The following is a 25,741-nucleotide window of genomic DNA, read 5'->3' as shown; positions in this document are numbered from 1 at the left end:
GCACTAACATTTGCAGTGCCTCAGAGTCCCAGTAGGGACATCGGCTATAGCTGTGCCACAGGTGTGGATGTAAAAATAGTTTAAATAGAGAATTGCTTTGTAAAAATCATCTATTGTGCTTTATTTATTTTCTTTTTAACATCTTTATTGGAGTATAATTGCTTTACAATGGTGTGTTAGTTTCTGCTTTATAACGAAGTGAATCACCTATACATATACATATATCCCCATATCTCCTCCCTCTTGAGTCTCCCTCCCACCCTCCCTATCCCACCCCTCTAGGTGGTCACAGAGCACTGAGCTGATCTCACTGTGCTATGCAGCTGCTTCCCACTAGGTATCTACTTTACATTTGGTAGTGTATATGTGTCCGTGCCACTCTCTCACTTCGTCCCAGCTTACTCTTCCCCCTCCCTGTGTCCTCAAGTCCGTTCTGTACGTCTGGGTCTTTATTCCTGTCCTGCCCCTAGGTTCTTCAGAACCTTTATTTTTTCTTTAGATTCCATATATATGTGTTAGCATACGGTATTTGTTTTTCTCTTTCTGCCTTACTTCACTCTGTATGCCAGACTCTAGGTCCATCCACCTCACTACAAATAACTCAACTTCGTTTCTTTTTCTGGCTGAGTAGTATTCCATTGTATATATGTGCCACATCTTCTTTATCCATTCATCTGTTGATGGACACTTAGGTTGCTTCCATGTCTTGGCTATTGTAAATAGAGCAGCAGTGAACATTGTGGTACATGACTCATTTTGAATTATGGTTTTCTCAGGGAATATGCCCAGTAGTGGGATTGCTGGGTCATATGGTAGTTCTATTTTTAGTTTTTTAAGGAAACTCCATACTGTTCTCCATAGTGGCTGAATCAGTTTACATTTCCACCAGCAGTGCAAGAGGGTTCCCTTTTCTCCACACCCTCTCCAGCATTTATTGTTTGAAGATTTTATGATGATGGCCATTCTGACTGGTGTGAGGTGATACCTCATTGTAGTTTTGATTTGCATTTCTCTGATGATTAGTGATGTTGAGCAACCTTTCATGTGTTTGTTGGCAATCTGTATATCTTCTTTGGAGAAATGTCTGTTTAGGTCTTCTGCCCGTTTTTGGATTGGGTTGTTTGTTTTTTTGATATTGAGCTGCATGAGCTGCTTGTAAATTTTGGAGATTAATCCTTTATCAGTTGCTTCATTTGCAAATATTTTCTCGCATTCTGACGGTTGTCTTTTCATCTTGTTTATGGTTTCCTTTGCTGTGCAAAAGCTTTGAAGTTTCATTAGGTCCCATTTGTTTATTTTTATTTCCATTTCTCCAGGAGGTGGGTCAGAAAGGATCTTGCTGTGATTTATGTCATAGAGTGTTCTGCCTATGTTTTCCTCTAAGAGTTTGATAGTTTCTGGCCTTACATTTAGGTCTTTAATCCATTTTGAGTTTATTTTTGTGTATGGTGTTAGGGAGTGTTATAATTTCATTCTTTTACATTTAGCTATCCAGTTTTCCCAGCACCACCTATTGAAGAGGCTGTCTTTTCTCCATTGTATATTCTTGTCTCCTTTATCAAAAATAAGGTGACCATATGTGCATGGGTTTATCTCTGGGCTTTCTATCCTGTTCCATTGATCTATATTTCTGTTTTTGTGCCGGTACCATACTCTCTTGATTACTGTAGCTTTGTAGTATAGTCTGAAGTCTGGGAGCCTGATTCCTCCAGCTCCATTTTTCTTTCTCAAGATTGCATTGGCTATATATGGGGTCTTTTGTGTTTCCATACAGATTGTGAAATTTTCGTTCTAGTTCTGTGAAAAATGCCATTGGTAGTTTGATAGGGATTGCATTGAATCTGCAGATTGCTTTGGGTAGTATAGCCATTTTCACAGTGTTGATTCTTCCAATCCAAGAACATGGTATATCTCTCCATCTGTTTGTATTACCTTTAATTTCTTTCATCAGTGTCTTAGTAGTTTTCTGCATACAGGTCTTTTGTCTCCTTAGGTAGCTTTATTCCTAGGTATTTTATTCTTTCTGTTGCAGTGGTAAATGGGAGTGTTTCCTTAATTTCTCTTTCAGATTTTTCATCATTAGTGTATAGGAATGCAAGAGATTTCTGTGAATTAATTTTGTATCCTGCTACTTTACCAGATACATTGATTAGCTCTAGTAGTTTTCTGGTAGCACCTTTAGGATTCTCTATGTATAGTATCATGTCATCTGCAGTGAGAGTTTTACTTTTTCTTTTCCGATTTGGATTCCTTTATTTCTTTTTCTTTGATTGCTGTGGCTAAAACTTCCAGAACTATGTTGAATAATAGTGGTGAGAGTGGACAACCTTGTCTTGTTCATGATCTTAGAGGATACTGTTTCAGTTTTTCACCATTGAGAGCAATGTTGGCTGTAGGTTTGTCATATATGGCCTTTATTATGTTGAGGTAAGTTCCCTCTATGCCTACTTAGTGGGTGGGTTTTATCATAAATGAGTGTTGAATTTTGTCAAAAGCTTTTTCTGCATCTGTTGAGATTATCATATGGTTTTTATTCTTCAATTTTTAATATGTTTTGTCACATTGATTGGCTTGCATATAATGAAGAATCCTTGCATTTGTGGGATAAACCCCACTTGATCATGGTATATAATCCTTTTAGTGGATTCTGTTTGCTAGTATTTTGTTGAGGATTTTTGCATCTATGTTCATCAGTGATACTGACCTGTAGTTTTCTTTCTTTGTGACATCTTTGTCTGGTTTTGGTATCAGGGTGATGGTGGCCTCGTAGAATGAGTTGGGGAGTATTCCTCCCTCTGCTGTATCTTGGAAGATTTTGAGAAGGATTGGTGTTAGCTCTTCTCTAAATGTTTGGTAGAATTCGCCTGTGAAGCCATCTGGTCCTGGACTTTTGTTTGTTGGAAGATTTTAAATCACAGTCTCAATTTCAGTGCTTGTGATTGGTCTGTTTATATTTTCTATTTCTTCCTGGTTCAGTCTTGGAAGTTTATGCTTTTCTAAGAATATGTCCTTTTCTTCAAGGTTGTCCACTTTATTGGCATATAGTTGCTTGTAGTCATCTCTCATGATCCTTTGTATTGCTGCAGTGTCAGTTTTTACTTCTCATTTTTCTTTTCTAATTCTATTGATTTGAGTCTTCTCCCGTTTTTTTGTGATGAGTCTGGCTAACGGTTTATCAATTTTATCTTCTCTAAGGACCAGCTTTTAGTTTTATTGATCTTTGCTATTGTTTCCTTGATTTCTTTTTCATTTATTTCTGATCTGATCTTTATGATTTCTTTCCTTCTGCTAAATTTGGGGTTTTTTTTTTGTTGTTGTTCTTTCTCTAATTGCTTTAGGTGTAAGGTTAGGTTGTTTATTTGAGATGTTTCTTGAGGTAGGATTGTATTGCTATAAACGTCCCTCTCAGAACTGCTTTTGCTGCATCCCATAGGTTTTGGGTCATTGTGTTTTCATTGTCAGTTTTTTCTAGGTATTTTTTGATTTCCTCTTTGATTTCTTCAGTGATCTCTTGGTTAGTAGTGTATTGTTTAGCCTCCATGTGTTTTTATTTTTTACAGATTTTTTTCCTGTAATTGATACCTAGTCTCATAGCGTTGTGGTTGGAAAAGATACTTGATATGATTTCAATTTTCATAAATTTACCAAGGCATGATTTGTGACCCAAGATATGATCTGTCCTGGAGAATGTTCCATGAGCACTTGAGAAGAAAGTGTATTCTGTTGTTTTTGGATGGAATGTCCTATAAATATCAATTAAGTCCATCTTGTTTAATGTGCCATTTAAAGCTCGTGTTTCCTTATTTATTTTCATTTTGGATGATCTGTCCATTGGTGAAAGTGGGGTGTTAAAGTCCCCTACTAGGATTGTGTTACTGTCGATTTCCCCTTTTATGGCTGTTAGCATTTGCCTTATGTATTGAGGTGCTCCTATGTTGGGTGCATAAATATTTACAATTGTTATATCTTCTTCTTGGATTGAGCCCTTGATCATTATGTAGTGTCCTTGTCTCTTATAATAGTCTGTATTTTTTCAATTTTATTTTATTTTATTTTTTATTTTTTTAAATAAAAGCCTCTTTCTTTCTTTATTTTTGGCTGTGTTTGGTCTTCATTTCTGTGCAAGGGCTTTCCCTAGTTGTGGCGAGCGGGGGCCACTCTTCATCGCGGTGCGCGGGCCTCTCACTGTCGAGGCCTCTCTTGTTGCGGAGCACAAGCTCCAGACGTGCAGGCTCAGTAGTTGTGGCTCAGGGGGCTAGTTGCTCCGTGGCATGTGGGATCTTCCCAGACCAGGGCTCGAACCCATGTCGCCTGGATTGGCAGGCAGATTCTCAACCACTGCGCCACCAGGGAAGCCCAATAGTTTGTATTTTAAAGTCAGTTTTGTCTGATATGAGAATTGCTACTCCAGTTTTCTTTTGATTTCCATTTGCATGGAATATCTTTTTCCATCCCCTCACTTTCAGTCTGTATGTGTCACTAGGTCTCAAGTGGGTCTCTCATAGACATATACGGGTCTTGTTTCTGTATCCATTCATGCAGTCTATGTCTTTTCGTTGGAGCATTTAATCCATTTACATTTAAGGTAGTTATCAATATATCTGTTTCTATTACCATTTTCTTAATTGTTTTGGGTTTGTTATTGTAGGTCTTTTCCTTCTCTTGTGTTTCCTTCCTAGAGAAGTTCCTTTAGCATTTGTTGTAAAGCTGGTTTGGTGGTGCTGACTTCTCTTAGCTTTTGCTTGTCTGTAAAGGTTTTAAATTTCTCCATCAAATCTGAATGAGATCCTTGCTGGGTAGAGTAATCTTGGTTGTAGGTTTTTCCCTTTCATCACTTAAACTATGTCCTGCCACGCCCTTCTGGCTTGCAGAGTTTCTGCTGAAAGATCAGCTGTTAACCTTACGGGATTTACCTTGTATGTTATTTGTTGCTTTTCCCTTGCTGCTTTTAACATTTTTTCCTTGTATTTAATTTTTGATGGCTTGATTAATATTTGTCTTGGCGTGTTTCTCCTTGGATTTTTCATGTATGGGACTCTGCGCTTCCTGGACTTGATTGACTATTTCCTTTCCCATATTAGGGAGGTTTTTAACTGTAATCTCTTCAAATACTTTCTCAGTCCCTTTCTTTTCTTTTCTTCTTCTGGGACCCCTATAATTCGAATGTTGGTGTGTTTAATGTCCCAGGGGTCTCTGAGACTGTCCTCAAATCTTTTCATTCTTTTTTCTTTATTCTGCTCTGCAGTAGTTATTTCCACTATTTTATCTTCCAGGTCACTTATCTGTTCTTCTACCTCAGTTATTCTGCTATTGATTACTTCTAGAGAATTTTTAATTTCATATTTTGTGTTGTTCATCATCGTTTGTTTGCTCTTAAGGTCTTCTAGGTTCTTGTTAAATGTTTCTTGTATTTTCTCCATTCTATTTCCAAGATTTCAGATCATCTTTACTATCATTATTTTGAATTCTTTTTCAGGTAGACTGCCTGTTTCCTCTTCATTTGTTTGGTCTGGTGGGTTTTTACCTTGCTCCTTCATCTGCTGTGTGTTTCTCTGTCTTCTCATTTTGCTTAACTTAATGTGTTTGGGGTCTCCTTTTCACAGGCTGCAGTTTCGTAGTTCCCATTGTTTTTGTTGTCGGCCCCCAGTGGCTAAGGTTGGTTCCGTGGGTTGTGTAGGCTTCCTGGTCAAGGACACTGGTGCCTGTGTTCTGGAAGATGAGGCTGCATGTTATCTTTCTGGTGGGCAGGACCACGTCTGGTGGTGTGTTTTAGGGTGTCTGTGACCTTATTATGATTTTAGGCAGCATCTCTGCTAATGGGTGGGGTTGTGTTCCTGTCTTGCTAGTTGTTTGGCATAGGGTGTCAAGCACTGTGGCTTGCTGGTCGTTGGGTGGAGCTGGGTCTCAGTGTTGAGATGGCGTTCTGTGGGAGAGCTTTTGCTGTTTGATATTACGTGGAACTGGGAGGTCTCTGGTGGAACTCGGCTCTCCCACCTCAGAGGCACAGGCCTGATACCCGGCTGGAGCACAAAGACCCTATCAGCCCCATGGCTCAGAAGAAAAGGGAGGAAAAAAAAAGAAAAAAATAAAGTTATTAATTTAAAAAATTATTAAAAAGAAAAAAATTTAAAAGTAATTGAAAGAAAGAAGAGAGCAACCAAACCAAAAACCAAATCCACCAACGATAACAAGTGCTAAAAACTATACAAAAAAACCCCAAAAACGGACAGAACCCTAGGACAAATGGTAAAAGCAAAGCTATACAGACAAAATCAAACAAAGGTGCATACACATATACACTCACAAAAAGAGAAAAAGGGAAAAAAATATATATATCGTTGCTTCCAAAGTCCACCGCCTCAATTTGGGATGATTCGTTTTCTATTCAGGTATTCCAGAAATGCAGGGTACATCAAGTTGACTGTGGAGATTTAATCTGCTGCTCCTGAGGCTGCTGGGAGAGATTTCCCTTTCTCTACTTTTTTTCGTGCAGCTCCTGGGGTTCAGCTTTGGATTTGGCTCTGCCTCTGCCTGTAGGTCGCCTGAGGGCATCTGTTCCCCACCCAGATAGGACGGGGTAAAAGGAGCAGCTGATTAGGGGGCTCTGGCTCACTCAGTCTGGGGGGAGGGAAGGGTACGGAATGCTGGGCGAGCCTGTGGCGGCAGAGGCCAGGGTGACGTTGTAACAGCCTGAGGTGTGCCGTGTGTTCTCCCAGGGAAATTGTCCCTGGATCACGGGACCCTGGCAGTGGCGAGTTGCACAGGTTCCCGGGAGGGGAGGTGTGGATAGTGACCTGTGCTCGCACACAGGCTCCTTGGTGGCGGCAGCAGCAGCCTTAGCGTCCCATGCCCTTCTCTGGGGTCTGCGGTGATAGCTGCGGTTCGTGCCCTTCTCTGAAGCTTGTTTAGGCGGTGCTCTGAATCCCCTCTCCTCTCGCACCACGAAACAATGGTCTCTTGCCTGTTAGGCAGTTCCAGCCTTTTTCCCGGACTCCCTCCCGGCTAGCTGTGTCGCACTAGCCCCCTTCAGGCTGTGGTCACGCTGCCAACCCCAGTCCTCTCCCTGGGATCTGACCTCTGAAGCCTGAACCTCAGCTCCCAGCCCCCGCCCGCCCCGGCAGCTTAGCACACAAGCCTCTCAGGCTGGTGAGTGCTGGTCGGCACCAATCCTCTGTGAGGGAATCCCCTTTGCCCTCCACACCCCTGTTGATGCGCTCTCCTCCATGGCTCTGAAGCTTTCCCCCTCCGCCACCCCCCACCCCCCACCCCCGTCTCTGCCCGTTAATTCCTAGTGTGTGGAAACCTTTCCTCCTTCACAGCTCCCTCCCACTGGTGCCGGTCCCGTCCCTATCCTTTTGTCTCTGTTTTTCCTTTTCTCTTTTGCCCTACCCAGGTACGTGGGGGGTTTCTTGCCTTTTGGGAGGTCTGAGGTCTTCTGCCAGCGTTCAGTAGGTGTTCTGTAGGCTTTGTTCCACATGTAGATGTATTTCTGACGTATTTGTGGGGAGGAAGGTAATCTCCACGTCATACTCCTCCGCCATCTTGAATTTTGGCTAATAAGTTTGTCTTCCTTGTTTTAAATATCTGAAAGTGAGAATCACCTTACTTACTGAATGCTTACTAGGTGTACTCACTGTGCTAGATGCTACAGTGGTGTTTGACAAGACAGTTAAGATACCTCTTCTCATATGTTGCTTTACAGACTTTACACCACTAAAGTAATCCTATTTGTTGCGTGAACAGTTACACTTTGCATTTAAAAGTTAACAAGGGTTCTGTTGAGTTTTAATGAGTTACGCCTCTGTAATTTCAATATAGACCTTTGTATTTTAAAAAAAATTTCTGTTTTTGTACTTGTGTATGAATTCTTTCTAGACTCAAACGGACATCCCCAACAGCCTATTGTGATTGCTGGGAGAAGTGTAAATGTAAAACTCTAATCGCTGGACAGAAATCTGCTCGGCTTGATCTACTTTATCGCCTGCTCACTGCTACTAATTTGGTCACTCTGCCAAATAGCAGGCAAGTAGTGGGATTTTTAGGACATAAATTGAGTTGTAAAAGCACAGCATAGGTAAGTAGCCTCTCCTCCTCCACATAACAATGTGCTGTTTTGCAGGGGAGAGCACCTCTTACTCTTTTTAGTGCAGACAGTTGCGAGGCAGACAGTAGAGCACTGCCAGTACAGACCTCCTCGAATCAGGGAGGATCGTAACCGAAAAACAGCCAATCCTGAAGGTGAGTTAATTTGACAGTTATGACATATAGGAAAAGCGGTATGTTTATTTCTGCCTTACCCACTATTTCTTTTCTTTTTCTTTTTAGATTCAGATATGCCTGATCATGATTTAGAACCCCCCAGATTTGCCCAGCTTGCCTTGGAGCGTGTTCTACAGGACTGGAATGCTTTGAAATCTATGATTATGTTTGGGTCACAGGAGAATAAAGACCCGTATGTATTCATTAACATTTTTTTAGAGTTATTTATTTCCCATGTTAGTGTAGGCGATTACAGTGCATTCTTTCTTTCCCCTCAAGTCTCAGTGCCAGCAGCAGGATAGGCCATCTTTTGCCAGAAGAGCAAGTGTACCTCAATCAGCAAAGTGGCACAATTCGGTTGGACTGTTTCACTCACTGCCTTATAGTCAAGTGTACAGCAGATATTTTGGTAAGTCCTTTGAATAATTATTTACAAGCACATGAAAAGGATGTTTTTTTACGTAGTTTCCCATAATTTTACTAATCAAGCTCCCAAGTACCAGTAAGCTCTAATTAAATAGTGCATTAAGGGGAATGGAATTTTGGGGGTGATTTAAATTTCTCATTTTAGATCAATCAATGAAAGCTCCTTCTTTCATTCTAAATAAAAATCCTAGAGTGTATTAAAAATACAACAGTATAGGGCTTCCCTGGTGGCGCAGTGGTTGAGAGTCCGCCTGCCGATGCAGGGGACACAGGTTCGTGCCCTGGTCCGGGAGGATCCCACGTGCCGCGGAGCGGCTGGGCCCGTGAGCCATGGCCGCTGAGCCTGCGTGCCTGGAGCCTGTGCTCCGCAACGGGAGAGGCCACAACAGTGAGAGGCCCTAGTACCACAAAAAAAAAAAAAAAAACCAGTATAAAAATGTATGAAGCAGTGTTCAAGATTAATAGTAACTCAGTGTGAATTTTTTTTAAATATCTTTTTGCTGTGAAATTAGAAAAGAATATAAACTGTAAAACCCAGTGCTGATGAGACTTGGACACTGATGAGGTGGCATTGCATTTGGTACTCCTTTGGAAAACAACTTGTCAGTGTCAAGAACCATAAAACTAACATTGCCCTCAGTTTTCATAAAAAAATAATCTACAATATGGGAAAGAAAAAGATTGTGTCACAGCATAATACAAAATTGAAAAACAAATACTTTTATGGATCCGATAATAGAGGACTATTGACTCAAGTCAACCACTTACTGAAATGTAATGCAGTGATTTAAAAATAAAGGTTATTTTAAGTAACATTTAAAAAACAACAGGGAAAACAATGTGGAATTGGGTGTTCTCTGTAATTAATAACTTTATGATACACCATGTGTAGAAATGCGACTAGAAAGTAATAATGGTTAAGTGAGAGGGATGGGATTATGAATATATTAATATAAATATTTGAGTCTACTCTGATGTTTTGGTAAGTACCCTGTACTGAGTGAAATATATTCTTTCTCTGATTTGATATATTAGGTTTTGTTCTGCTAAATAGTAATTGATATTCATAGGAGTTTGAGACTAAAAAACAAGAAATCAGACATTTCAGAACCACTGTAGGTCAAGCGTAGTGGTGGTGGGTATGTGGCATAAATTAATCACTGACATTGTAATTGTTTTGGTTAAATATATTTTGATGTTTTTATTATGAAATGTTAATAGCGAAAAAGTGTTAGAACTTTTTCCTTTATGAATGTCTAAACATCTTAGGAGATGTCTCAACATTAATAGAGTGGATTACTATTTTTAAAGCTTTTAGATACTCTACTAGGTACACTAGTGAAAGAACTCCAAAACAAATACACACCGGGACGTAGAGAAGAAGCTATTGCTGTAACAATGAGGTTTTTGCGATCAGTTGCAAGAGTTTTCGTCATCCTTAGTGTGGAAATGGCTTCATCTAAAAAGAAAAAGTAAGGCATTCTTTTTTATTTTGGCTTCTATATAATTTTGCTCACATTTTTTTGTGATAGTGATAAAATTTTGTATATGAAAGGATTCAGAAGATTCCTGTATTTCCCTTTTTGCTCTAGCAACTTTATTCCACAACCAATTGGAAAATGTAAGCGTGTATTCCAAGCACTGTTACCTTACGCAGTAGAAGAATTGTGCAATGTAGCAGAGTCACTGATTGTTCCTGTCAGAATGGGTATTGCTCGTCCAACTGCACCTTTTACGCTGGCAAGTACCAGCATAGATGCCATGCAAGGCAGCGAGGAATTATTTTCAGTGGAACCACTGCCACCAAGACCATCATCTGATCAGTCTAGCAGGTAAATTTCTGTCTGGTAACAGATTCTGATTAATTCTTTCTCTGGAAATGTCACAAATGTTACTAAAACTTTTGCATAAGCACTCAGGTCCTGTACAGGATCATTTGTGTAACCAATGGTAAAGATTTTACTTAGTTTGGAACATGTGAAAAGCACTTTAAAAACTACATGTGTCTACACATCTAAAGTAATAGATCTGTAGTTGTGGGGTTTTTGTTTGTTTGGAAAAGCACTATTTTTATTATGCCAGTAAAGTAATCTGGTAAGAAAGTTTACTTTAGACTTCTGTACTTCATTACTTTCTGGCTTTTCTTACCTTTAAATATAGCCTGCTATAAGGCCAAGTTGAAGAATGAAAAGCCTTGTTAACTTTCTCTGTGTCCAAAGCCTTGGGTTAGGGGGCAGCTTGTTATTATATAATGTAAATAAACAACCAGAATGGTGGCATTTAAAAATATTCTCTACAACTATATTATATAGGATAAGGCTAAAACAATTCAATAAAAATGTTTCTAGTTATAAGATTACTTATTCTTAAATCTCATTTTTCCGTTTGTTTGATAGTTTCCCTAACTAGGCTCTAAGTTTGCTGAGTCAGAATGTTTAGAAACTAAAATGTTCTGGTGTCTTTTATCACAGTGCTTCTCAAATTTTAATATGCATGCAAATCATTTGGGTATCTTATTAAAATGCAGAGGCTGATTCTGGAGGTCTGTGTGGGGCCTGAGATTCTGTATTTCTTAGGAACTTTCAGGTAGGACAGTGCCAATACTTCTGCTTTAGGGGCCACACTTCTGAGTTGCAAGGTTTTAGAGATCTTTTGCAAATATTTGTTTATTTTATTTGGTTTTCTCAAGTCTGATTTTGTTACTGTGTGCATGTGTTACTAGTGTTTTAATAAGGATCTTTTGGAGCTGAAGACCATTATTCCTCTTTTCTGGAAAACAACTGTGTGTTAATAAGGCCCTTCTTTAGTATTTGGGCCATTTCCCAAGACTTGTTCTTTGGTTTTCATCTGTGTTGTTGTTGAGTGCTCTCTCTCATTATTCTCATTATTACTCCATATGCCAGTATGTATCCCAACTTTGCCTTTATTGTCTGGTCTCCTAGGACACCCTGGAATCTAAAGTCCAGGTTTGTCTATAAAAGTTCTCCAGTGGTAGCCTTATCACTGATATACTTCCAGGATTTGCTGAAAACTGTAATAAATCGAGCTATATGTTTTCAGACTTGCCAAACCATATCTCATTATGCTAGCAGAACCTCTCTGTGTTCCGTGTGATGCTTCTGATCCTGATCCCCTGTGAGGAGCCCCCCAATTACTTATGGGGTATCACCTTGTGAATTCTTTGTACCCTTCCCTTGGTTTTGTTCTAGAACATAAAAATTTCTATCTGTTGAACAGATTTTGGGATCATCTCATCTATAAACAATGCCCATAGCCTGTTCCTACTGTTTTCAAGATTTTTTGTCAGCTTGCCCTGCTTCTTAGTCGTTTTATTAAAATACTGTGCACTCTTAAACTTTCCTCTTCATTCTTGGTTGGTTCTTTGGCCGATCTCTGATGTCTTCCCAGAAGGTCTCATGATAATCAAGAGATAATAGTGCTAATGTTTTCTATAACTGTTGATATAAGTCCTTCATTGTAATAAAGTACAATCACTCCTCATAAGGGTGTATTTTGACCAGTGTTCCAAGAATGTATTTAAAAAGTACACACTTGACCAGTCTTTGGGATTTCCCATATCTTGGATGGTAGATGGTGTATATCAGCAGTCCCCAACCTTTCTGGCACCAGGCACCGGTTTCGCGGAAGACAGTTTTTCTATGGACCGGTAGTGGGGGTTGGGGGGGATGGTTCAGGCGGTAATTCGTGCAGTGGGGAGCCCCAGATGAAGCTTTGCTTACTCCCTGCCCCCCTCCTGCTGTTCGGGCCCAGTTCCTAAAAGGCCGCGCGGACCAGGAGTGGTGCTCGGCCTGGGGGTTGGGGACTGCTGGTGTATATCACTCCATTGAGTGTAAAGTCTTGAGTTGAATAGCTTTGCTTTTTATGTTGCTTCCCTCCACCTCTTTAAAACTCTTCTGTCTTTATTAATTAATCTGTTTCTACTCTACCTACCAAATGGTGTGTTATTGCAGAATGCGGAGAACTGAAGGGAGGGAGTGATTGGGGAATATTTCCAAAGGATGGATCTGGTGACAGTCATCCAGACTTCCCCGAGGATGCAGACATAGATTTAAAAGATTTAGATAAAATTTTACTAATAATGGAAGACTTAAAAAACATTGGAAATACTTTTTTCAAATCCCAGAACTGGGAGATGGCCATTAAAAAATACACAAAAGTTTTAAGGTATGTGGAAGGCTCGAAGGCTGCTACTGAGAACACAGGTAGAGCAAAGCTGCAGCCTGTCGCTTGAGCTGTGTGCTGAATATCGGCGCTTGCAAACTGAAGATGTCCGATTGGCAGGGAGCAGTTGACAGTTGTTTGGAGGCCCTTGAAATAGATCCAGCAAATACCGAAACACTGTACCGTAGAGCCCAAGGATGGAAAGAACTAAAAGAAATATGATCAAGCATTGGCTGATCTTAAGAAAGCTCAGGAGATAGCACCAGAGGATAAAGCTATCCAGGCAGAATTGCTGAAAGTCAAGCAAAAGATCAAGGCACAGAAAGATAAAGAGAAAGAGAAGGCAGCTTATGCAAAAATGTTTGCTTAATAAGGCATTCAGTTTTGCTTAAATATGCATTGATTGTATAAAGCAAATAAGACAATTTAAGGGTTTTGTCTATTATGTATGATCCCTAATGTGTTTTACCATTGTTTACAGTCTAGGAATATGGGTAGGGATTCACTCTTAATAGACCAGTGTTACAAAATATGGTGAAGTTGATTTTGTTTTAAATGGCTCTCTGCATTACTCACAAAGGATAATGGTGTCCAGTGTATTTTAAACTCCTAGACACATCTTGTTTTAATAAATAGATGAAAACTTTAAAAAAAAAAGAAAAAGAGAACCATGTCTCATAATAACAGCGGTTACTGAAATTTTAGTATGAACTTGAGGAACTTTAAGCATCATATATGTATTTAATCTAAGTATTTAATCTAAAATCTGTTTTTAATTTTCCCAATAACTAATAGATACCCACTATCATCCTAATTTCAGAAGTGAGGAAACTGAGGCTCAGAGCAGTTAGATAATTTGTTCAACGTCACACAGCTATTAAAGTTTATAGATATTTGGAGGTAATTCTAGATAGATATTTTCCTTTTTCCTATATCCCTGTATATTAGATGGCAGAGTAGAGAGAGAAATTGCTGCTTTGTGCTTACTGATAGTGTTGATGCATTGGATTAACCAACACCGAAGCCCACCCTACTTCATAGCACAAATTGCAGTCCTAAACTCTCACAGGTGCCGTCTTGTAATCAGAAGTTCTCTGAAGAGACTTTTTCCTGTCCCCATCTAGCCATGGCTGATGTAGGTAAATCTCTTGAAACCTGTTGCTCTTTCTTGATTTATATTTGGCTTTATGTATGTGAGGGGGGGACAAAAGAGGGGATTTCTATGACATAACTTCTATTTTGCTTAGACCCCAGACCTTTACCTGTGAAATCTATGGCTCCTGAAACTCTAGCCTAAGAGACACCAGCCAGATACCTCTGGTGCAAATGGTGGCACCGTTATCACTAGGATAGTTAGTTGTGCTTTGTTTTTGTTTAAATATTTTATTTAGTATTTTTAGGTGTTCCGTAGCAAGAGGGATTTCTCTGCACAATCTGGCAAACTGTTGGAAATAGGAGTCCCCAAAACTTGAAAGTATTTTAACAACTTCTGTTAGACTGGATTTCAGGACTGTGGTGCTTCATTGTGGCAGGAAGTGGGGAAGAAATTAAATCATGGTGTGAAGAAAACTGAAGCTCATTTCTAAATGGGGAGTTATAGTATGTTCTGTGTATTGGCAGTAACCTACCTACTAAGTTCATAAATTCTTAAAGTAACTACTTTGAGAACACTATTGGTCTTGTGGATGTTTGTTCCAGGATGTTTTTTTAAAGAAGAAATACTCATTGACCGTGGCTTGACATAATGTTGACTTTTATTTTTTAATATTGAGAATGTTGAAATCCTAGTGCTTGGAAATATCCTTATCTATTTATATTTTCCCTTTTTCAAAAATATTAATATATTAGTTTTGGGTATACAACACAGTGATTTGATATATTTATACTTTATAAAGTGATCACCGAATTAAGACCAGTTACCATGTGTTATCTCTAAAGATTTTCTTTTAGCCTCTTCAATCCACTGTCTCTGAATTACCAGTTACTTAAATTTCTAGTATTAAACAGCAGATTTCTGTTTATTTGAAAGCAGAGTGTCTAAGTTGACTTTTCACGTGTAACTGGTTTGATTCTCATTTCTCAGAGCCGCTGAGGTGAGGAAAGAACACTATCAGTGTAAACACTTAAGGTCCTTTCATCTCTTTTAGACTGTGTTTCTTAATCTGTAAATAAAGTATAATAGTTAGGTCACAGGGTTATTAAACAACAATCTTCTGATCTCTGACCTGCATTTTAAACTGCATTCTCTGGTTCTCCTCTTTTATAACGGAGGCATCTGTCCATACTTGGCCGTTTCCAAGTCACATTTTTAAGAAAATGAAACTTTTGCCACCAGTCATCTTTTGTTATGATTCTATTTTAAAATCATACTTTTGAACTTATTTTTTTCCCAATACTCATCAGCAAGTCAGTGGTTAATAAGCTGATGCAAAGTAGGTCATGTCAGTCAAGTCTTTTAAAAAGAGTAGGTTACTTGTAATAAGCACACTTTCGTTAGTGGATGAATGCTGCTATCAGAGCCTTTGGAAGTTGAAAGGTTTAGCAGTGGAAAAGGAAAAATTTTCCCCGTAGAAATACTTCAGTGGGAAGGACTCATAAAAGTATGTGCGTTAACACAGATTTGAAATGACTTACTAAAAAGTAAAAACAATTCTGAGATTTATAAGTTAAATCTCTGGTAAAATGATTTCTTTGGGGTTCATATTATCTGATATACTATAGATTAATTATTGTCGGTTTCTAAGAAATTTTAGGTCAGATTTAAAACGGCATCCTAGCAAGTGAATCACATTGAGTAACACTGAGAAGCATAAATGTCTGAGCTGTATATCAGAGGTGTGGCAGCAGTATGCTCATAACCTGATTCCTTACAGCTCCAGTCAATCTCAGTCGTCCTACATCATCCGGAATCCACAGCAGAGGCGCATCAGCCAGTCACAGCCTGTTCGGGGCAGAGATGAAGAACAGGACGATATTGTTTCGGCAGATGTGGAAGAGGTGGTTTTAATTGTTTTAATTGTGGTAGATGAGAGGCTTTTATTTGGGAGGGAAGGGGAAAGTAGTCACAAGTTTATTAATAGCTAATAAACTACTATTAGTAATAATAGCTTACATGTATATGCTTCCACCTTTTAGACTTTTGTTATATGTTCTCATTTGTGGTTATACATCTTAAAATATGTTAGTAATCCTTGATTTACTGGATAATAAAAAATTAGAAACATAAACTTGTTCTACTTAAGGGTTCATAGAAAAGATATTCTCAATGTTAAAAGAGTTTTTAGTAGTTTTGTGCAATGTATTCGAAGGTAGACAGGGTACTGCATATTATATAAATTTTATAATTGCAGAAGTTTAAAAAAAATATACTCCCAATACAATTTTTATAATTTTAAGGTTCTGTGTATGGACAGTAATCATAAACTTTGGGATATGTGGGCATAATTTTTGATACCAAATTATCACTAGCAACTGAAGATTTTGAAAACTGCTTAGTGTTACAATTCCCTATAGTTAGGGATCTTTGTATTTTAGTTTACTAAATGCTGTGGAGGAGTACTGGTAGAGAAGTGGGTTTATTATGTACTTTGATTGTCTACAAATAAGATCTGGATTTAGGTTGAGGTGGTGGAGGGTGTGGCTGGAGAAGAGGATCATCATGATGAACAGGAAGAACATGGGGAAGAGAATGCTGAGGCAGAGGGACAACACGATGAGCATGATGAAGACGGTATGCAGGTTATTTGAGAAATTATTCAGTATGAGAAAGTCGGGTACTTTTAAGAGATATTAATAGAGAGAAAAGTGTATTTGATGTGTAGTGAAATGTTCATCATATTTCTGCTAGGGGATTCTGTAGTATCTGTCAGAATTTGAGGAGGTAGCTATGTACATATGTAAACATAAATATATATACTTTTATATATTTACATGTAGAAAATAATTTATCCTCTTTCCTTTTACCTTTTGGTTCACACTTTCTTCTTAAAAGCCTTTTAGAAATTAAAATAATCATAACCACATAACATTTGAAAATTAGAGAAAAGGAAAACAAATAACCCATAATCCCACCCAGATGCTAACAGTTTGTATTTTTACTTTCAGTCCTCCCCTGTACTGCCCCATTCCCATGCATGTCTTTTAGATATTGTATGTGTAAGTTTTTTTTACTTTGTTTTTTTGACTTCGGCCTTTTTGCTACATAGTCATCATGACCATTCTTATTAGTAGCCATAGGATGGACTTTTGGGGATCAGCTTTATTGAGGTATAATTGACATAAAATAAACTGCACATGTTGAAAATTTATAACTTAATGTTTTGACGTGTATGTGAAGTACAAAGGATACACATGTTTAACCTTCCCCTCTTGGAATCCCAGTATGTAAAACAGATGAAAATGGAGCAGTGGAGCTACCAGAGCTCTGCCCACTGGCTGGAGTCCTCCTGCCTAACATTTTTTACCTAAGGCTATGCAGGCCAGATTTTGAATCTGTGTCTACTGAGTACCATAATTTACCTAGTCATTCTTCTGCTAAGCAGGCAGTCGTGCATACTCTAGTAGTTATCACTTCTCTCTTCGGGGGCCCCCGACCCCTCCCAGTTCCCACCCTTACGATATTCTAGCTTATCAGCCTGACTTGATCCAGTGAGTTTCTACCTTTTCTTATTATTTAAATATATTTGCTAGGGAGTGACATGGAGCTGGACTTGTTAGCAGCAGCTGAAACAGAAAGTGACAGTGAAAGTAACCATAGCAACCAAGATAATGCTAGTGGGCGTAGAAGTGTTGTCACTGCAGCAACTGCTGGCTCAGAAGCAGGTATGTTACCTTCTCTTAGCAACTTTCTTGCTTATAACTAAGGCTGTGTGTGTAGAATTGGTTAAACTGTGCTCAGTATAATATGCACAGGGGTAGCTAACCCTTTTATTAACTTCATTTCTCCATAGATATTAGTGAAGAAGATTATTATTTCAATGACTTTTTGCTTTTCTGGTTTTTAAATAATGGATTATTTCTAAGGTTCATTTAAGAGTTCTAGTTAAACTATTTCAATGATGGGTTTTTGGACTATTGGATACAGTCTGGCATTCTGTTTAATATGTATATTTTCCTGAATGAGGGGGTACACTGTAATTTTAGATATCAACAAACTCACAATGATTTTGGTTTTAAAAATTAAAAACTTAGGTGCGAGCAGTGTTCCTGCCTTCTTTTCTGAAGACGATTCGCAATCAAATGACTCGAGTGATTCTGATAGCAGCAGTAGTCAGAGTGACGACATCGAACAGGAGACTTTTATGCTTGATGAGCCATTAGAGAGAACCACGAATAGCTCCCATGCCAATGGTGCTGCCCAAGCTCCCCGTTCCATGCAGTGGGCTGTCCGCAACACCCAACATCAGCGGGCGGCTAGCACAGCCCCTTCTAGCACATCCACACCAGCAGGCAAGTCTGTAAACTTGGTGTTCCTAAGGTTTAAAAATTATGCATGTTCCTCTAGAGAACAAATTAAATAATTTCAGAATAGTTCTTCATTGTTTTGCTGAGTTCAAATACAAAATTCCCTTCCCTAAAATTAGTGTGGTTTAAGAAAATGCTCATTTACCACATTTACTAATGTAATTGATCTTTTAGTTTATCTAAATATATACATTGTTAGTGAAACACAGTTAGCAACTAACATTAGCTTATTATGGTTGTCTTTTTTTTTTCCCTTATAGCAAGTTCAGCAGGTTTGATTTATATTGATCCTTCCAACTTACGCCGGAGTGGTACCATCAGCACGAGTGCTGCAGCTGCAGCAGCTGCTTTGGAAGCTAGCAATGCCAGCAGCTACTTAACATCTGCAAGCAGTTTAGCTAGGGCTTATAGCATTGTCATCAGACAAATCTCGGATTTGATGGGGCTTATTCCTAAGTATAATCACCTAGTATACTCTCAGATTCCAGCAGCTGTGAAATTGACTTACCAAGATGCAGTAAATTTACAGGTATGAAACCACTGCAAAGTTACTCATTCAAATATATTTTTTGGCTGTCTGTTATGAGAATTCCAGTATAATGGGAATTAATGTTACAAGTACTTAAATGTCTATATCATACTACTCTATCGAACTTAACTTTATCTGGATAGTTTTAACTGTTTTAGTTTGGTCTTTGTAGAACTATGTAGAAGAAAAGCTTATTCCCACTTGGAACTGGATGGTCAGTATTATGGATTCTACTGAAGCTCAATTACGTTATGGTTCTGCATTAGCATCTGCTGGTGATCCGGGACATCCCAATCATCCTCTTCATGCTTCTCAGAACTCAGCTCGCAGAGAAAGGATGACTGCACGAGAAGAGGCTAGTTTACGAACGCTTGAAGGCAGACGGTATGAAATTCTTTGTTTATGCTTGTATGTTTAGACAGAACCGTTATAGCCTAGAAGTTTAGAGCTTTTTGATTGCTATTACGTAAGACCTCACTCTGTTGTAAAGGAGGAAATACGTGCCTTGCAAACTGTTGTGTAGTTGAAGCAAAATAAGTTATAATCCAAGCTATTTTTAAAAATTTTTTTTTAAATTCATTCATGTTGTAGTAATCTGATACTAAATTCTTCTCATTTTTGAAGTAGTTGGTCTACAGCCTTGTCTCATTCCCCAGGCCTCCCCCCTTGAAAGGCATATATTCATAGAAAGACTTATTTTGACCATGATTAAATATGAATATACTTTGTACTTGGGAAGGAGAAAGTCTGTGTAATTACCTAGCTGCTCTTTGGTTTCTAAAATCAGATTTCTTTTTCTACCTCCTGTAGAATCATAATTAAAGTATATTTGTTTATGTATTTATTGTGTTCTTTCTATTCAGTTACAAAATGACCTTTTTCAGGACTAGAAATTAGCCCACACATTGAAACTAGATTAGTGGCAGTGCTATATAGTGAAAATGTCCCATCCCTGAAGTCGAAGTCCTAGAATTTGGTTCTAGCTTTGGCTCAGGCTAAACAACCTTGCTACTTTGGGTGGACCATAAATGGAGGAAAGACAAGGGTCTAGGAGACTGCTTAGGAAATTTAACAAGACTATGGTTGGAGTCTACAAGAGAAGTAATAGTCACCGAAGTAGGGCAGTGAAGGGCCAGTGAGGAGAGAGCGCTGAAATCATTACAAACAGAACTTAGGGCCGTGTTGGGGTATGGAGCGGGGAGGAGGCAGAATTTACATCTTCTGAATTTAGATTTTGAATAACTAATACGAAAATTAAAAGAAAAATCTAAAGGAGTAGAGTGGACATACCTGCTTTTGAACATGTTGAGAACTGGGAGAGGATTTAGTGGAAATGTTTAGTATGCAAAATCGAATGCTTGGCAAAGAGACCTGGATTAGAGATAAAGACTTGAGAGGCAGCAGCTGTCCTGTCCTAGGAAGCCTGCTCCACCAGTAGACACAGGCCTTGTCTTCATTAGGCTAGTCACTACGCCAAAGAACACGGATTTCTGATACTGGATTTTCATTGGTGATAGGGTTCCCTTTTCTGTCTTGCTCCCACTCTCACTCTAATATAATAGGTTTATTGAGATGTAGTTCATATACCATACAGTTCACCTATTTAAAGTATATCGTTCCATAGTTCTGAGTATGCTGTGCAACGATCATCACAATTAGTATTAGAATGTTTTATTCGTTTCCACAAGAAGCCCCATACCTATTAGCAGTCACCTCCCGTTTTCCCCTACTTTCTAGTCCTAAGCAACCACTGATTTACTCTCTGTCTCTATAGATTTGCCTATTCTGGACATTTCATGTAATGGAATCATACAATATGTGGTTTCTTTTACCTAGCATAATGGTTTTAAGGTTCATCCATGTTTAGCATGTATCAATACATTATTTCCTAGTATTCCATGTCACATTTTGTTTTTCCACTCATAAGTTGATGGACATTTGGGTTGTTTACACCTTTTGACTATTATGAATAATGCTGCTATGAACAGATTGTGTACAGTTTTTTGTGTAGATAATGTGTTTTCAATTATCTTGGGTATATATCTAGTTGTAGAATTGCTGGATCATATGGTAACTCTCTTTAACCTTTTGAGGAACTGCCAGACTGTTTTCCAGTGTGACTGCACCATTTTACATTCCCAATAGCAGAGTATAAAGTTTCTAATTTCTCCACATCCTTGCCAACACCTGTTATTATATGTCTTTTGGATTATAGCCATCCTAGTGGGTATGAAGTGGTTTCTCATTGGGGTTTTGATTTACATTTCTGTAATGGCTGATGAGCATCTTTTCATGTGCTTATTGGCCATTTGTGTATCTTTGGAGAAATGTCTGTTTAGATGTTTTATACATTTTAATTGGCTTCTTTTTTTATTATTGAATTTTATGAGTTCTTTATATAGTCTGGATACAACTTCCTTTTAGATACAGGATTTGCAGAAATTGTGCCCCATTCTGTGGATTGTCTTTTCATTTTCTTGAAGGTGTTCTTTGAAGGACATAGGTTTTTTAATTTGGGTAAAGTCCAGTGCTCTTTATTTTCTTCTGTTGCTTGTGCCTTTGGTGTCATTTTAGGCACACTTTTAGGTTCTCAAAGTGTGGTTCCCAGAATAGCAGCATCAAGATCACCTAAGAGCTTGTTAGAAATATAAATTTTGGGTCCTACCCTAACCCATTCTTACTGAACCTATAGAGGTGGGTCCAACAACCTGTTTTCACAAGCCCTCCAGGTGATTTTGGTGGACACTGAAGTTTGAGAACCATTGTCTCTGGGGAAGGAGTACCTTCTGCCAATCCAGAGGACACTGGAATTTCTTACCTTTATAAATGTATACAGTACTGTAAATAATATACAATGGTTACATTTCTAAGGCAGAGCCCAGGCGTAATGAGTTTTTATTTATGGATAGTCTCAGTTCCTAATTTTGCATATTTATAACAGTGGTACATTTCACATTTGTGTTCTTTTTGTAAACATCTTCATTTCTTTTTACTCCTATAGACGTGCCACATTGCTTAGTGCCCGTCAAGGAATGATGTCTGCTCGAGGCGACTTCCTAAATTATGCTCTGTCTTTAATGCGGTCTCATAATGATGAGCATTCTGATGTTCTTCCAGTTTTGGATGTTTGCTCATTGAAGCATGTGGCATATGTTTTTCAAGCCCTTATATATTGGATTAAAGCAATGAATCAGCAGACAACATTGGATACACCTCAGCTGGAACGCAAAAGGTAGCCATACTTGCCATGAGATTGTTTTAAGAAATACTTGCTGTGGTCTCCATTAGTACATTGTCTGATTTTTGGAGTAAGGAGAACATTGCAAACAGGAACATTTCATGTGGGCAGGTGGGCTTGAGTCCATCCAGCCACTCTCCATAGCTACTCCTCACTTAAAACATGAAACCTAAGAATCCAGTTAAGCTTTATGCTTGAGGTAGTTTGTCCTGATTGTTTTATCATGTTTTCTATTAGAGTTTGTGTAAGCACTCACTATTTCTTGGTGTGATTAGCCTTTTGCTTCTGTTGAACCTATTTTGTAGTTGTAGTACATTTGGCTGATTAGTCTGCCATTCCCAGAGTCTGAAACTTTATCCCAGTGTTTGAAATTGGTTAGATACTAAACTAACCTTTTCAGTCTTTTTTGCATCACCTTTGCTCCTGTTCATACAGCACAAAATACTTCATGTAAAATGACTCACTTGTCTTTTTAAAGGACACGAGAACTCTTGGAACTGGGTATTGATAATGAAGATTCAGAACATGAAAATGATGATGACACCAATCAAAGTTAGTGTACAGAAAATCTGCTAATCTACTTCAAGAAATGGCTGCCTCAGTATTTCCCCTTCAAGCTTTTTAACTTCATTATTTTCTGTCTGGGTGGGAATTTCTCTTTTCTTCTCTATGTCCCGTTTCTTGCATTTTCTGTCCATTTTTCCTTATATATCCTTGCATTAATTACTTCATAAGGATGAGTTAAAGAAATATTATAAACTTTTTCAACAGTTAATATTTTTTCTATTTTGACTTTGTATCTCTCCTTTGCATTTCTCTTAGTTTTATGTTTACCTTTATTCTTAAGTGTGTTGGTACTACGTACATTTGAATAAAGTCTTAGCAGAACTTTTGCTAATACTGATGCAAAATAGACTGAGTCAAGAAAATGGAAAATACCAGTTATAACTCCCTATTTCATCAAAACTCAACAGTTAATGCAATAAAAAAGACAGAAAATATTCCAAATTCAAGAAATTTGGGGATTTTCTACACTCTTATTTGTAGCTTTCAGGTATAATTTCAAGTAGGATTAAAATACTTTTCTAGTGGGGTCAGATAGTCTGCTTGCCTGTTTCTTATTATCATGTAGTACTTTATTCAGGCCTGGGAAAGACAACTTAACTTTAACTGCTATTTTTTGAGAACCCAGCCATAGCTCACTGCTATTTTCACAGCATACCGTAAGCACTGACAAAAGTTTTATTCCATTAATGGGAGTTGGTGCTGGTGTGCTGATTTCCTGTTGGGATGCATGAGTTGCCCAGACATTTCTCTGTTTATCTTCTTATATAGAGGAATCAGAACTTAAAAGTAAGCAGATGCTCAAATTTTAGCCCCTTTTGTGGAGTCATCAGTGAGCCAGGTCCTGAACATGCTCAGGAAACTAGCTATATTCAGGTCTAAATCTCTAGAGAGAGAAGAGGTGGATGTGGGTAGTGTCTGTCCAATACAAAATGGAACAGTATTTGTTACTGCTAATATTTTTTGCAAGTTTTTATTGTGTTAAAATACACATAAATGAAATTTATCATTGTAACCATTTTAAACCAATATTTTGAATCACCACTTTAAAATATTATCAAAATTTAGGACTATCAACTTGATTTGAGTGGCATTAAAATTTTATAAAGAGAGAACGGGAATTTTGGATTAAGCAGATGTAGATCCTTTTACCCTTCCCCAATAATTAATTTTTTAAAAAAACATTTTATCTCTTTATGTTTAGGTGCTACTTTGAATGATAAGGATGATGACTCTCTTCCTGCAGAAACTGGCCAAAACCATCCATTTTTCCGACGCTCTGACTCCATGACGTTCCTTGGGTGTATACCCCCAAATCCATTTGAAGTGCCTCTAGCTGAAGCCATCCCCTTGGCTGATCAGCCACATCTGTTGCAGGTGATTCACATAAACTAGGCTTAAGGTTTCTTTTTAGTTGAATTTACTTTTTTAAAGTGTTCAATGTAACTGTAATATTTTTATTAAAATTCCAGCCAAATGCTAGAAAGGAGGATCTTTTTGGCCGTCCAAGTCAGGGTCTTTATTCTTCATCTGCCAGTAGTGGAAAATGCTTAATGGAAGTTACAGTGGATAGAAACTGCCTTGAGGTAAGATAGTAAAAATCTTCGCAATATAATATTTGTGAGTTGAACACTTATCCCAGCGTCTAGTTTTTTGGAAATGCATTCAGAATATTGTATTTACCCAAATAACAGAAGTATCAGAAATTCTTGCCTTATGACATAATTAAAGGAATTCCAGTACTGTCATTAGTCTGCTTTGAGACTAACTTGCTGTGTTTGCCTGTTCCGGAGTTGATTGTTAATTCTGCTGAATATTTTAAATTTTTATACATATGAGCATATATAATATTGGCTTGTAACTTTTCTTTTTGAGTCTAGAATGGGAATAAAGTAATATTAATGATGATACCTAACATTTGTTGGATAATTCTATCTCCTGGGCACTGTCTCAATTAATCTTCACAACCATGTTGGGTAGAAAACATTATTATCCTGATTTTATGGGTAAGGCTTGGAGAGATTACATAAATTTCACGTGGGAATGTCTGTTGTTATAATACAACTAGTGAAATGACAGATCTAGTTTTTAGATGAAAGTCTGATTTGAGAGCCTAAAATTATACTATACTGTTTCTCCAGTGAAAAAGTAATAACACCATTTAAGAGTAGGCATATAGAAGACATGTACTTGAATAGAATTTTCTTTACTATCTAAGTGTTAAAGGAGAATTTTATGCACATAAGACACTTAAGTAACCATAGATATTATAAAGATACCTTGAAAAGTTCTCTGAGGCTGCTCTGGTAAATGCACTGGAATTGGTGCTCATCCATGGGAATCAGATAGACAAGAAATAGATTGCAGCTTTGTAGCTGAAGTGCCAGAAGGGAATTATTTAACTGCCATGTGATCTCTGTGGAGTATTAGTAAGTTGAAAAGGAAATCTAGTCAGTTTGTTTTTTAATATCTAACATTTAAATGTAAAAATTCATAGGTTCTTCCAACTAAAATGTCTTATGCTGCCAATTTGAAAAATGTAACAAACATGCAAAATAGGCAAAAAAAGGAAGGGGAAGAACAGAATGTGGTGCCAGAAGAAGCTGAGAGTTCAAAACCAGGGCCATCTGCTCACGATCTTGCTGCACAATTGAAAAGCAGTTTACTCGCAGAAATAGGATTGACTGAAAGTGAAGGGCCACCTCTTACATCTTTCAGGTACTTGCTAAGTGATGATAGTTTTTCTATGCTATTACTTTATGGCTATTATAATTTTTGTAAGAGTTTTTATTTAGAAAATTTATAATTTTCTTTGTATATAAATAATAGGATGAAATATTATTTGTGTTTTCCTAGTTTATAATCAGAAATTTAAATATTAGAGTTTTCTGGATTTTGTTTTTTTGTGACTGCTTTGTGATTGATTGGCATTCTGATTTTCTCCTCCTTTTACTGAAGAAATTCTGACTCTGTTTTTAACGTTCAGTACTGAGTTAAAGTATATATCCATGTCAAATTGCCAATTATACACTTGTTAGCAGGAGCTCAGCTATGGGAGGGGAACATGTGATAAAAAGAGC

At 38.0% G+C, this 25,741-nt stretch overlaps 1 protein-coding gene and 1 pseudogene across 7 annotated transcripts in view; both read left to right on the top strand.

Annotated features, from left to right (window-relative positions):
- Positions 1-25,741, top strand: part of UBR5 (ubiquitin protein ligase E3 component n-recognin 5) — a 141,481-nt gene that overhangs the window by 95,155 nt on the left and 20,585 nt on the right. For 5 of the 7 annotated variants that reach the window (XM_060128609.1, XM_060128613.1, XM_060128610.1 and 2 more), the window contains 17 exons: positions 7,876-8,022; positions 8,120-8,238; positions 8,326-8,452; positions 8,539-8,668; positions 9,976-10,157; positions 10,278-10,517; positions 15,741-15,864; positions 16,486-16,597; positions 17,557-17,688; positions 18,058-18,315; positions 18,591-18,859; positions 19,032-19,243; positions 21,861-22,091; positions 22,576-22,649; positions 23,866-24,038; positions 24,134-24,247; positions 25,159-25,379. In XM_060128609.1, the coding sequence (XP_059984592.1) occupies positions 7,876-8,022; positions 8,120-8,238; positions 8,326-8,452; positions 8,539-8,668; positions 9,976-10,157; positions 10,278-10,517; positions 15,741-15,864; positions 16,486-16,597; positions 17,557-17,688; positions 18,058-18,315; positions 18,591-18,859; positions 19,032-19,243; positions 21,861-22,091; positions 22,576-22,649; positions 23,866-24,038; positions 24,134-24,247; positions 25,159-25,379 (2,865 nt within the window). The remainder of the gene's footprint in view (positions 1-7,875; positions 8,023-8,119; positions 8,239-8,325; positions 8,453-8,538; positions 8,669-9,975; positions 10,158-10,277; positions 10,518-15,740; positions 15,865-16,485; positions 16,598-17,556; positions 17,689-18,057; positions 18,316-18,590; positions 18,860-19,031; positions 19,244-21,860; positions 22,092-22,575; positions 22,650-23,865; positions 24,039-24,133; positions 24,248-25,158; positions 25,380-25,741) is intronic. The other 2 variants (XM_060128612.1, XM_060128611.1) reach the window with 1 other exon arrangement.
- LOC132508200 (peptidyl-prolyl cis-trans isomerase D-like) lies at positions 12,650-13,237 on the top strand (annotated as a pseudogene).

This window comes from Lagenorhynchus albirostris, chromosome 17 (assembly GCF_949774975.1).
Source record: "Lagenorhynchus albirostris chromosome 17, mLagAlb1.1, whole genome shotgun sequence".
Classification (NCBI taxonomy): Eukaryota; Metazoa; Chordata; class Mammalia; order Artiodactyla; family Delphinidae; genus Lagenorhynchus; species Lagenorhynchus albirostris.
The sequence above is the reverse complement of the archived record's forward strand: the minus strand, read 5'-3'. Positions and strand labels throughout refer to the sequence as shown.